At 37.5% G+C, this 14,388-nt stretch overlaps 1 protein-coding gene across 1 annotated transcript in view; it reads left to right on the top strand.

Moving 5' to 3' along the window:
* The window catches only part of Ptprd (protein tyrosine phosphatase receptor type D), a 171,931-nt gene extending 157,949 nt beyond the window's left edge, over nucleotides 1-13,982 (top strand). The window contains exons 22-24 of the mRNA XM_028754605.1: nucleotides 487-641; nucleotides 3,171-3,306; nucleotides 10,325-13,982. Coding sequence (XP_028610438.1) covers nucleotides 487-641; nucleotides 3,171-3,306; nucleotides 10,325-10,393 — 360 coding nt within the window. The 3' untranslated portion in view covers nucleotides 10,394-13,982. The remainder of the gene's footprint in view (nucleotides 1-486; nucleotides 642-3,170; nucleotides 3,307-10,324) is intronic.
* Nucleotides 13,983-14,388: the final 406 nt, after the last annotated feature.

A 14,388-nucleotide genomic window follows, 5' to 3' on the forward strand; every position in this document is an offset into this window, starting at 1 on the left:
TAGATCTTTTTACCATTTGTCATTTATGGTACGAGAAATATGCATGGCTGATGTGACAACATAATTGTGACAGTAGCAAGTCTCTGATCTAGGTGACATGCCTGCATACTTCCTTCACACTCTTTCTTAGATGACGTCATTAGATTGAATATAAGATGTGAGGGGAAATGAGTGTGTGTGTGTGTGTGTGTGTGTGTGTGTGTGTGTGTGTTTGTGTGGCATTTGAATATCTCAAACTTTGACGCTCATAAGTATTTCTGAAGAAGATAACTCAAGTAAATTTGTAATTTAAATATATATTAATGTTGACAATGTAGGCAGTAGATAAGACACACACATAACTAAATTTCCACTGGACATATTCCTAACTTTTCTTCTCGTTTCATTTTTTGGGGAAAAAATCATGAATGTGTTTGTGGTCTTTGTACTTGCTGAATCCCTCTGGCTTGCTGCTTCATGGCTGGTTATGTGGCTTCCCCTCTAAAGGACGGCCAGTCCCGAACAGTGAGGCAGTTCCAGTTCACTGACTGGCCAGAACAAGGAGTGCCAAAGTCTGGAGAAGGATTTATTGACTTCATCGGCCAAGTCCATAAAACAAAGGAACAGTTTGGCCAAGATGGGCCCATTTCAGTGCATTGCAGGTGAGCAGAGAGTCACTAACACTAACTGGACATTTATAATGCTTGTTAGCTTTGAAAAGGGGCCTTCTTTATTCACTTTGTATACAAGCTTGTTATGGTAAATCTGTATAATTCAAATTTGTTTTCAAAATTTTCTATGAGATATAATGTAAATATTTGTTTAATTTTTCTATAAAATGAAAAAATAAATAGAAGAATGTTTTTATCCCCCAAAATGATCCTTTGTAGAAAAAAAAAGAAAACAAACAATTTTAAGTTACCAGGAATCGTTGGTGTGTCCCTAGCAATAATGTATAATACTAATCCCTTTCAGTGTTTGCTTTCTTTTTATGTAACTGCACTTACAACTGCCTTTCTGTATCTTCTGCTTTTGTCTCTTGAAAGAACTGTGAATAGCTGCCAAACCTTAATAGCAATACTAATTCTTGCAACTCAATAAGTGATTAGTATGGTGCCTCAGTTCAAAATGCAATTTGCTTGAAAATTGTTGCTATATCAGAAAATGAAGCACCTTCAATTTAATTATTTTCAACAGTTTCTAGAGCATTTTATAAGTTAAGTCACTGAAGTTAATAGAAATACTAAGTGAATGCCTTTGACATCCACCATAAATTTAGTGCGTTTGGAAGCTACTGTATGTGCCAAACATAGTGAAGGGAATTCACCTATTTTTTTTTTTTTAAAATATGATGTATCAGGATTCTAACAGTTTGACGTTTCAGGTTTCAATATGTTTACAGTCAGTCTTAACATTTATGTTTAAAATGTCTGGTGCTTTAAAAACCTATTGTTATCCTAGGAAGGAAGATCTCAAACTAGAGAAATTAGACAATAGGCTTTAGGATACATGCTCTTGTCCCAGATCTATACTTTTATGAAGGCATATAACAGTGAGCTTCCATTATCTCTGCAGGTCTCTGTGATCTCTTCTAGCACTGCTTTGTTTCTCAGACTCAGAAGCATTTGCATTATGCTGCCCAAATCCCTTGCTGTAGATATGAAGGGATGTGTGGCCTCTAGTATTTAAAATTGATGTTATAAACTAGAGTTGAAACACAATAGGTTATTTTTTTAAATCTAGCATATAATTTCTTCTGCTAATTCAGACATATCTTTTCTTCATTTTGAATGCTTTGAAATCGCACTTATTTCTAGCATATTGAACTACCAAAGTAAGCTTCAATAAATTTAGAAGTGAATGAGGCAGATGCCTGTTCTTTTCTCAAAAACTCTTAATAGAAATCCAGACGTACTGTATTTGGTTATATTGATTAATCAAGTCAAAGTAAGATACACCCTAGAATATCTAGATGATTCAACAAAAATGCCACAAGTCAGAGTCTCTCATAAGTGTGAGACATTCAGGGATGGAAGGTCATTCAAGATCCCTTGACTGTTGTTGGGAGTGAATGTGTCCAACTCCTTTTTAACAACTGCTCATTGGATTAAAACCTTACTTAGCATTTTTCCTTAGATTCATGAGAAAGTGCAGTTTGTAAAAGCACATGCTATTTATATATGCCTGTCAGCTACATCCCAGAGTAAATGAATCCATCTATTTTCAACAGCCTGTGCCCAAGCGTTATACACAATATTTAATTAAGATCCAAAAACGTAGGGATTTTTTTTTCAGATTCCTCAGTGTTCTTGTTACCTGAACCCACAAACATCACTTTTTAAGAATACAAAAGCTGTCAGTTTTCTTCCTTGCTGTTGTGAAGATTCTGGAATTATCATAAAATACAAAAGAAACAGAAAGACATTCAAAACCTTGCTGAAATGGTAGAAAGAAATTTGGGATATTTTAGCAGCTGCTCACCGAAAAAGAAGCAATTCAGTGTAGCGCTCACTGGCTCATAGCTGTATTGTCAAAGGGCCTTTTGAAAATCTGTTGAAAGTTATAGCTTTCCGGAAGCTGGGGTATAATTTGATAGTTCTACAATCAATGTATATTGGATACTCATAGTTTCTCAAAGGCTAAGAAAAAACCTGCCCATAACAGAAGTCTACTATAGAATCTATATTTTCATATCCCAATATCAATACTGTTGAAGTCTGCATGTCTTTTTACATAAGGTGTTGCCTGTTTAGATGATGTCATAACCTTCACAGTTTATGTTATTAATACACTAGAAAAGAGGACTCTACATGATATGTTCTGCCTTATTCTAATTAACTTCGTACTGTACATAGAGTCAAGGGCTTCAGTTTTAGAGTTTATATGAAGAGTACAATCAATCCTGTGTTTGATCTGTTTATACTTTTACCTATTGCTTTTATAGTATTATTTCTTGACCTTTCCAACTAGCGTTCCACAGTATTTCAGAAATGCAGTCTACTTTATAAGACCCAATTCTAGTTACATATTCTTGCATATTATAGCAACACCTGATAAACACATAGTAAAAGCATTCCCACTTTATCTTTAACATGCTTGTGGATAAACTGGGAATGTGGGAGCTGGTAGAAGGAAGTCTATTGTGCAAGACTATGAACACTTTACTCACATTGCATTTGTTCTTATGGCAGTGCGGGCGTTGGAAGAACTGGAGTCTTCATAACATTGAGTATTGTGTTGGAAAGAATGAGATATGAAGGGGTTGTAGATATCTTCCAGACAGTCAAAATGTTAAGAACACAACGACCAGCCATGGTACAAACAGAGGTAAGAAAAAATTTGGTGTTCCCTTCTAAAAACCTAAATCTTCTCTGGATCCAAAATATATTTGCAAAATACAGAAGTGCACTATGGGAAAAGCAGCCTAGTATTTTAAAACCTTGTCTCCCCAACTCTTTAAATGTGGAGACAATGACAAAATATTCAAACTGTTATGGAGATTATATGAGGTTCTTTATTGGGTTGAAATACAAATTGTTAGCATCTTTAACTTGTAAAATGTCTCTTTCATATATTTCAGTGTGCCTGTGTGTGTGTGTGTGTGTGTGTGTGTGTGTGTGTGTGTGTGTTAATGTAAACCTTGTACCTTATTTTAGATAGATACATAAAAATCCAAATGTCTGGTAGAGAATATTCTCTCAGCAACTTTAACTTTCCTGTTTTCTCTCTCTTTGCTCACAGAGACACCAGGTGCTTGTGTTTCATTTTATATGACTAGCCATATTAAATATTTGGAACTTAGAAATGGCCTGTTTTCTATTCACTAATTAATATGTACATTTCTCAGTATAAGTTCATGATTTAGAGAATCAGAGAAGTAGTACTTATGCTCCTCAAATAGCCATCAAATTATACAATACAAATGTATTCTTTGATTGCAAAATACTGCAAGCATTTGGCTTGTAATACTTAAAACATTATGTCAGCCTGACAAACATAATGGGTGTTGGGGTGACAGAGGAAAATTGGACATTTAAAAAGCCTTAACACTTAGCCAAGCAACTTACTGTGACAAGACAGAAAAGCAAACTCCATTTATTTTGCATTACCATTTTTATTGTAGAAAAATGCACATTTAAGCAAAATAGAAGCTATCTACTTTCAGCCCCATTGGCTACTGAAAATAAGTTTCTTTTATGGGGAAAATCCTACTTTTTCTCATCCCTGTGGTTATCTGTAAATTGTAATTTTTCCATCTTCCCAACAGTGTTCCAATTTATTTCAATATGACAGGGCCCTTCCTTGTCATATTGAAAAGGAAAATTTCATCCTCATGCCAGAAAAGGAATGTTTCATACCTTTCTATTTTGGTGTTAGTCTTCTAGAACAGACAACTTGCAATTGTACTGAATTTTAGGACAAATGTTGCAGGTACTTCAAATACAGGCTGCCAGTCTCAGGAGTAAGAAGGCAGGAAGCTCAGGGCTCCATAAACATTTTATATGCCTGCTGTTCTTGCACAACTACCGTTCGCTTCTGTCTTAATTAAGGTTTCTATTCAACAAAACACCATGGCTAAAAGCAAGTTGGGAGGAAAGGGTTTCTTTGGTTTACACTACCATAGCACTGTTCATCACTGATGGAAGTCAGGACAGGAACTCAGTCAGGGCAGGACCTCAAAGCAGGAGCTGATGCAGAGACCATGGAGAGATACTGCTTACTGGCTCATTCCTCATGGTTTGCTCACCCTGTTTTCTTATAGAACCCAGGACCACCAGTCAAGGAAAGACCCCACCCCTATTGGGCTGGGCCTATTGACATCAATCACTAAGGAAATGTCCCACTGGCTTTTCTACAGCATAGTCTTATGGAGGCATTTTCTTCACCCCCCCCCATTGGATATTTTATTTATTTACAATACAGATGTGATCCCCTTTCCCCATTTCCCCTCCCTAGAACCCCTTATCATATACCCCCTCTTCCTTTATGCTTTTATACCATTTTGATTACATGCATTTATTAAGGTCATTTCTTGGTTGAGTGTCTAGCAATACAATAGATGCAAATAGTTGGGGAACAAGCAATTCAATAAACACAAATAGTCAAAGAAAAAGCAAGGTATTAAACCCAGTTACATGATCACTACTGTGATCACTGTTTCTAAAGGCTTATCAGGATGAACCAAAGTATCTGAACCTACTTCCTTATCCTAGCCCAAAGTCATTTTCATGTCTGAAGCCTACTTCCTTATTCTAGCCTTAAATTTAGATTCCTGTCTGAAATGACTTCTTTGTTCTGGCCTAATATTTAGATTCCTGCCTAAGATTACATCTTTGTTGTAGCTTACTTTTTAGACTCCTACCTGAAATTACTTCTTTGTTCAAGGCCAATGTCAGATTCCTGCTTGAAGCCTACTTCCTTGTCCTTGGCCAATGTCATATTCCTGCCAAGCTGCCCATTTCCTTGTTCTTGGCCCACGTCAGCTTCTTGCCAAGCAGCCCTAAAGGCTCTCTACCTCTCTCCCATTTTTATTTTGTTAAGAAGACTGAGCCTGTCTTAGGTCGTTTGACAAGAATGCCTTCCTTACCTGTCATGGAATATGCATTATCAAAGGCAATGCACTGATGTCTTAGGTTGGTAAGGCTCTGTGCAGAATCTTACCTGTCCTTTGCTTGCTAGCCTGTTAATTTAATAACTCTATCTGGGGGTTTATTTTCAAGTTTAAGCCATGTTCTTTGGCTGCCAACATGTTGATGTTGTTAAAGATAAGCTTTAACACGATGGGCAAGAATAAAAGTATTCCCAGGCCAAGAAGGGCTAGCCTGATCAAGCTATATATGTCATTCCCCAGGTCTGTCCAAAATTGAAATACTGAGCTCAGGCCATGGATAATTTATCAGCATTATTTGCAGCATCAAAGGTCAACAGAGCAGCATTCTTTAAATTCATAATCTCACTATACAAAGGTAATCCACCCAGAAAGATGTTAGGATTATGACAAATATCCTATAGGTGTCTTTAAACTTTTTTCTAATTATAATGACAATCATTGTGAATTTCAAAAGTAACACTACTCCAATAATATTTGTCATAACACTTGAAATGGCTCCTAACTCTTGAACCCTGAACCTCCTTCAGATAATTTGAATGGGTTATAGAGCATCATTTGTTGTTCCAGATACCTATATAAATCCTTTTGTTATACTCAATACATTAGTAACATTTTTTTTTTTTTGCTATATGGTTAACAAAAATAGTTGTCTTAACTCCTTGTGTCAATGCTATTGCAGAAGCAGTGGTGCTAGCAATTAATGGAATTAAAGCTGTTATACCAGCAATAATCAAGCCTGCTATCCTCTTGCTTCTGTTTAAAGCCCAACTCACTTCTTCCAGCACTTTCAAGCTTTTTTTCTTCAGAGAATTGAGGTTTTCTAATACTTAGGGCAGTGAGACGAAAGCTGGTTGATAGACCCCCATAACAGACATGACAGGTTTAAACACACTAACATAATTAGAAATTATACATTCAATGCAACTTACAATGAATGCTGTAGAAGAGACAAAACCAATTTTAGCTTGACAATTAATAGAGCCTTAAAACATGCACTAACCCGTGTTTGAAATCCAGATCCTGTCCCAACATTATCTCTTGCTATCCTAACATCATAGCGAGCTACAGCTAGCTTCCAAATATGTTTCTGACAAAGTCCAGATCCAGTCTTCCAAAAGTAGACTGTTATTTCCCATATTAGATTGATTTCTAGACCAGTAAATGATTGAGTCCTAATATCTGGGCACCTTTAAGAAGAATACAAGAGACATAATTTCTCTTTTCGATTCTCTATCCCACAAGGTCTAAAAACTTGAGGCAAGGCAGCTTGTTCCATCTGGGATATAGTCAAGCAAAGGTGGGTCAGGAACATTTGTCCAATACAGCTCCTCGGTCACCCTTGTCAGGGCACTCAGCAAGCTCACAGGTCAGCATCATTCTTTGTCTCAGCAACAGTATGTCTCACCAATCATTTTAAAGTTCCATGGGCCTCTTCCACAATATCTTTTCCTTGAGGTTTATACAAAATCCCTGTAATAAATTGTTGTCAAAAAGTCTCGACTACTCAACTACCATTGCCAGACCCATTATCTGTTTTTTTTAAATTGGATATTTTATTTATTTGCCCTTCAATGATATCTCCTCTCCCATTCCACCCCAAAACCCCTTATCCCATCCTCCCTCCTCCCACCATCCTCCCATTCTGCCTCCCTGCTCTTGAATTCCCCAACTCTAGGGAATCCAAACTTTCAGGCACCAAGGCCCTCAACTTCCACTGATGCCTGACAAGGCCACCCTCAACTACCTATACAGGTGGAGCTGTGAGTCCCTCCCTTTGTGTTCTCAGGCTGGAGGTTTTAGAATGGCTACTCCAGCTCATTTCTTAGGACCATTTGCTTAAAAACTTGTTTTCCAGCCTTTTACTCTAAGGTAGTGTCTATCTTTGTCACTGAGGTGGGTTTCCTGTATGTAGCAAAGTGCTGGATCCTGCTTACATATCCAGTCCATTAGCCTATGTATTTTTATTGGGGAATTGAGTCGATTGATGTTAAGAGATATTAAGGAGAGAAGATTGTTGCTTCCTGTTACTTTTGTTATTAGCGGTGGCATTGTTTGTGTGGCTCTCTTCTTTTGGATTTGTTGAAAGAGGATTATTTTCTTGCTCTTTCTAGGGTATAATTTCCTTCCTTGTATTGGAGCTTTCCCGCTATTATCCTTTGTAGTGTTGGGTTTGTGGAAAGATATTATATAAATTTGGTTTTGTTGTGGAACATCTTGGTTTTCCCATCTATGGTAATTGAGAATTTTTCTGGGTATAGTAGCCTGGGCTGGCATTTGTGTTCTCTTAGGGTCTGTATGACATCTGTCCAGGATCTTCTCGCTTTTATAGTATCTGGTGAGAAGTCTGGTGTAACTCTGATAGGTCTGCCTTTATATGTTACTTGGCCTTTTTCCCTTACTGCATTTAATATTCTTTCTTTGTTTTATGCATTCCATGTTTTGATTATTATGTGAAGGGAGGTATTTCTTTTCTGGTCTGGTCTATTTGGTGTTCTGAAGGTTTCTTGTATGTTTATGTGCATCTCATTCTTTAGGTTAGGGAAATTTTCTTCTATAATTTTGTTGAAGATATTTATGGGCTCTTTAAGTTGGGAATCTTTCTATACCTATTATCCTTAGGTTTGGTCTTCTCATTGTGTCCTGGATTTCCTGGATGTTTTATGTTTTCTTTGACAGTTGTGTCAATATTTTCTATGGTATCTTCTGCACCTGAGATTCTCTTTTCTATCTCTTGTATTCTGTTGGTGATGCTTGCATCTATGACTCCTGATTTTTTTCCTAGTTTTTCTATCTCCAGGGTAGTCTCCCTTTGTGATGTCTTTATTGTTTCTACTTCAATTTTATGTCCTAGATGGATTTGTCCAATTCCTTCACCTGTTTGGTTGTATTCTCTTGTAATTCTTTAAGGGATTTTTGTGTTCCTTCTTTAAGGGCTTCTACCTGTTCACCTGTGTTCTCTTCAATTTCCTTGAGAGTATTATTTATGTCCTTCTTAAAACCCTCTATCATCATCATTAGAAGTGATTTTAAATCTGAATCTTGCTTTCCTGGTGATATGGGGAATTCAGGACTTTCTAGTGTGAGAGAATTAGGTTCTAATGATGCCAAGTACCCTGGGTTGCTGATGCTTATGTTCTTGTGCTTGCCTTTCGCTATCTGGATCTTCTTAGTGCTACCTGCCCTGTCTCTGACTGGAGCCTGTCTTTCCTATTATCTTAGCTGTATCAGAACTGTGTGGGGTGGGTGTTACTACTGGTGTTAGAGCTGAGGCCCAAGATCTGCTAAGTGCTCAGGTGCAGACTGGAAGGAACCAGTGCTCAGGGTCAGGAGTGAATTCCTGGGTCCCAGTGGGTCCCAGTGGGTCCCAGTTACTCCCTGTTTGGGGCGGGTGTTGCTGTCTCCTTACCTAAGATACTGCCCGGGTTAGAGCTCCTGAGAGGCCTACTTCTTCTAGCTTTTGTGAGAGTGGGTGCAGAGCTGCTGCCTGGGATCTGCTCAGTGCTTGGCCCAGACTGGTATGGAGGCATTTTATAAAATTGAGGTCCCATCCTCTCAGATTCAAGTTGACATAAAGGTGTCCAGAACAACTCCCTTTCTCATAGACACATAAGATCTTCTCTATCTCTGTTCCTTACATGGGACTATCATAGATGCTGTTAATTCCGACTGACTATGATGTCTGATCTGGTGCTGTTACTTTTTTTGTTTTTAATTTGTGTCGGGGCAGAGTACACATGCCACAGATCACATGTGTGTTGATTGGAGGGTAATTTGTGCAAGTAATTTCTCTCATTCTGTCATGTGGATCCCAGGAATTAACTTCAGGTCATCAGACTTGGTCACAAGTCGACACAATCATGAAGACATCTTGCCAACTTCATTTTGTTTTGGCTGACTTTTTTTCTTTCTTTAATTTTTTTTTATAGTCCAGTCATTATCCCTGTCCTGCTCTGCCCTCTTACAGTTCCTCATCCCATTCCCCCTCCCCTATATCAAAGAGGATGTCCACACAACCCCACACCCCACACACACAAACCCCCACACCTTGCCAGGCCTCCCCATTCCCTGAGGCCTCCAGTCTCTCAAGGGTTAGGTGCATCTTCTCTCATTGAGGCCAGACCTAGTAATCCTGTGCTGTGGAGGCCTCAGACTTGCTAATGTATGCTGCCTTATTGGTGGCTCAGTGTCTGAGTGATCTCAGGAGTCTGGGTTAGTTGAGACTGATAGTCTTCCCATGGGGTCACCCTCCTCCTTAGCTTCTTCCAGCCTTTTCCTTATTCAACCACAGGGGTCCCCAACTTCAATCCATTGGTTGGATATAAGTATCTTCTTGTCTCAGACATCTTGTTGGGCCTCTCAGAGGTTGGAAAGCAGCCAAAAAAAATTCAAATTCAGATTGCCTTTAAGGAGCTTTATAATCATTTCAACTGAAAATTATCACAGATACTTAGATCATTGTGAAAGATGGTTGTAGCACATAAAAAGGGCAAAAATACTCACTGGAGTTATTTTGGCTTGGAATTAGAAGCCTGTTTTGGTATTGGGCTGACTGGTGAAGTTAAAACCTTCACATAATTAATTGTTCTTTGTTCACTGTCCATTGCTAATCGGGGCTGAATTAAAGTGATAGTGTTGCTGCTCTATAGATATAATTTTTCTTTACAATACTGGTTTTATTTCTTAATTAAAACATCTACTTTCTTCATCTCTCCCCAAATACCTTGTGTCCTACAGGATCAATACCAGTTCTGCTATCGAGCCGCACTAGAATACCTGGGCAGCTTTGATCACTATGCAACGTAGAAACCCCTGACCCCTTCTGGATTTTTACTACAGGCCCTTCGCTATCCATGGAGTCTCTTCTGAGCCATATGGGGCACTTGAGAAGTCCTTCTTAACTTCTAGCTAACAGCCACTTAGTGGGACTATTACAAAACAAAAAAACAAACTCTTCCAAGTGGACCAAGAATTTACAGTTTAATCATCTAACCTGAAAAATAATAACAAGAATCCTGACTTAGGAGGCATCTGAAGGATTTTACTTATAGATACCTCAAGGATTCAAAATAAAGGGAAGAAGAAATGACAGCAAAGAACTACCATTTTGTTCAGGATCGCTGGATAGGGACAGAGAGAGCTTGCCTGTGGGCCTGAGTTCAGCACAAGGCATTTGCTGGTGAGGCTTCTCACATAAGGTGGACTCTGCTTCAACATTGCCACTTTCCCCATGCCACTCATACTTACATTTTAGGGGTAAGGGTGGGGATGTTTAAAAAAGAAAGTTCTTGATTTCATTTTAGTGTTGTAAAGATTCTGCTGACCTGTGCTTTATTTCTAACTGTGTAAACTTTTTTTTAAAAAAAAAATGTATCATTCTATAAAGTAAATTTAAAACATTATGTAATTCTTCATTTTTTTTTTAATTTCTAAACTCTAGGTTTTTTTAAGCTGTAGAATGAATGGATACCTGTAATATCTTGCTGTAGAAATATCGAATAATTTTAAACTTTGCACATTTTTGTGCAAAATTCAATCTACAGTACCTATCTCAACAGCTATTATTCACACATCTGTTTTGTATAACTGATGAGAAAGTGCCCATTCTTTGCAAGCTTCAAGGGGAATTTTGTTTTGCTTCGTTTTCTTTTCGGAATCAACAGGGAGGCGCAAAGTATAAAGTTATTGCTAACATATATATACATAGATATCTATATTTTAAGGGTATCTATGTATATATAGACAGTATGTCCACACAAAGATTTAACTGCCATTCAGTTCTTCCATGGTTTAGGTTTCTCGTTTTTGTTTTTCAGTATAGAAAGTGATTGTAAACATCTTTTCCAAATTACTTTTAATATTGCAAAACTTTAATTTGTAAAGGGAATTGAGGAGTGCAAATCATTGGTTATTGAGCCTCGTCCCTAACTTTCCAGCTTTGTATTCCCCCATCTACCCAACCATATCCACGAATACTGTTCTGTTAGCCAGGCTTCCAACAAAATTCAATATTTCTAACACTCTAGTGCAATAACAATTGTTAAATATCTAAGAGGTGTGCATGTGGGAAAGGTCAGTGCATATCCCTTTAGGAGGGAAGAATGTTGTAATATATCAGCTATCAAGTTGTTTTTTTAAAAAAAATAGTATATTCAATCATATATTGTCTATAGTATGTGCTATGAAATTTGCATTTATGATATGTAACAGGGGCAAAGCCAAACTCATGTTACTCTTTTCAGTCAGAAACATGTTGTGGCTGCGGCGTTCCTGGGAGGCGCTGTGCTGTTTCATTCGGTTTTAGTTCTGCATTTAGAGTGCCTTATAATTGATGCCTATTTTAATAGCATTTCTTTTTACCTTTCGGTTCTGATTTCCATTAGGTGTTCACATCTGTTTCTCTTTCAATTAAAACATTATCTGTCCACTACATGTATATAAACTCTTTGAATAATATGCATTCCTAGTTTTCAGCCAAGTGGGGGATGTTAGTGACTGTACCAGCCCAAAGCACTTGGATAATCAGAGCCTCTCCTTTCCTCATTGTCACATCAGAAAGAGCAACTTGTTTCACTTCGAATTCCTTCCACATCTACTCTGGAGCATGCAGTAACCACCAGTCTTATTTATAGAAACAACTTCAGGATATATTTGATATTCCATTAGGATTTTTCTGAAAGGGGCAATAAATTATATATATGTATGTATCTCCCCAAACATTTCCATAGGAAGCCATGGATGATGGCATAAGTTTGCCACATGCTATATGATTTTAAAATAACTTCCACAAATATTAAGAACTCTTAAAGAGTTTTGATACAGGTATAATATTTTGGTTTAATTTTAGCTTCATGTTGTTCTGCATGGAAGGGTATTTGTTTTCACATTTTCCCATCACTAGCAGAGTAAAATCCTAGAGCCCAAACACTTGCAAGTATCATATTTGAGCATTTTTTAAAAAAACAAAAAACAAAAGTTAAAAAAAATGAACAAAAACAAAAAAGAAAAAATAGAAATATATATAATACTAAAAAAAAAAAGAAACTAGAAGGCTACCTCAGAATGAGACTCTCTAATCTACATCAGAACCAGATAGTATGTGCACTGTGTGAGTCTATTGTTTTCTTTTCACCTGTACCAGTGAAGGTTTATCCAAGTGCCAGGTTGCTCAGTGCTGTAATTTTGTTTTAGTGAAACAAGGGAGGTCAGATAGGTTATTGTGTCATCTAGACATGCCATTTTGGACATGTGGGATCTAATGGAATATCACACAGCAGAATGACTGGCCATTGAGCAGTTTCTCTCTCTACAACAAAAGCTGCCTGTATGGCAGAAAGAGAAACAATAGTAATCACCAAAAGCAACGAATGGGATGTGTCCTGTAGGAGGATGAGGTGGGCATTACTCCAGAATCAGGAGCTGTTCCTAGAACTAACTCCCCACTGTCACTGATGTGCATTCCACTCTGTACTTTGCTCTATGACCATTCAAGTTTAATTTCCCAGGCAGACATCAGTATCTACCATTACCATAAACATCCGATTTTCCAGTTATTTTCATCATCATAACCAGTACGGTGCTATTATTTACCTATGTATGTGTAGTTATGTATAATTTTGTAATTAGTTACAATGGTAAAATATCAAATATATAAAAGTGATTTGTACAGAACTTTATTTTAGCTCTTTTTTAAAAATGGTTTGCATGGTTAGACAAGGCAAGGACAGCCAGGGGAGGGAAGGGCCTCTAGGGAACTTTGCACTTTCTATACCTTTGTACTATGCACTGCCCTATTGATTCTACACCCAATAATGTTATTACTTGAACCCATCTGTAAGGTACTGCTTCAGAAGTTCATTTATGTGTCTGTGGATAACACATCACAACAGGAAAGGAAAAAATTCATAGTAGCACATATAGTTTTTTTCTTTCCTGCTGCGTTTTGGGTTAGCTTTGTTTCAGTCTTTCTTGTCATTTTAAAATCCCCTTCCCATTTTTTTTTCTCTTTTGGTTTTGATTTCCATTGGGTATATGGGTGCCCTGATACTCCAGCAGAGGTCAGAAGGCTACAGATCCATCCTATCCATCTGTTACATGGCTTTGCCATACAAGCTTGGAGTGTCTTTACAAAGATAACAGTTGTGTTCTTTGCTCTCGTTTTGGATGCATAGACTGAAAATTCAAAAAAAATAACTTGTAAAATGGCTTGTTAAAAAAAATACAATTACCTCTAATTAGTAGTACGCGTAAGTGTTTTACAGAATGAAAGGCGTGCTTTTTATTTTCTTACTTCGTTACATTGGTGGCGAAAGAAGTCTGTATGAAAATCAGTTCTTTGCTGACACAGGTTCCATTTGTTACAAATGAATTCTAATAAAAATGTCAGTGTTATGCAGCCCTGGCCTTGATTTTTGTCCACTCCAAGCATGTTGCTTTCAAATTAACTAGTTATTCCACTCTGTTTCTGGCTGTCTGCTTAGGTCCTGTGTACTGGCAGGAATTATATTTACAAAGAACCTGTTACTCACAAGTGTCTACCCTTGAGGTAAGCACTTTCTACTGCTAAGCAAACAAGTTCAGAGAAATTTTACATATTCCGTCAAGAAAAATTATTTTCACTGATGATGGAGAACTTAGACAATGTCAGATCCTGTGAAAGATCCACTGTTCAATGTACATTCTGTATGTCAGTGTAATGTTGACAGAAACCATAGCTTTCCTGCACATAAAAGTAGCTCCATAGAGTTAGCTTATTGAACATTTAGAAACACTGTTCAGAAAACACTTGGCTTTGGACTATT

The sequence above is a fragment of the Grammomys surdaster genome, unplaced genomic scaffold, assembly GCF_004785775.1.
Source record: "Grammomys surdaster isolate TR1022 unplaced genomic scaffold, NIH_TR_1.0 126029, whole genome shotgun sequence".
Taxonomy (NCBI): Eukaryota; Metazoa; Chordata; class Mammalia; order Rodentia; family Muridae; genus Grammomys; species Grammomys surdaster.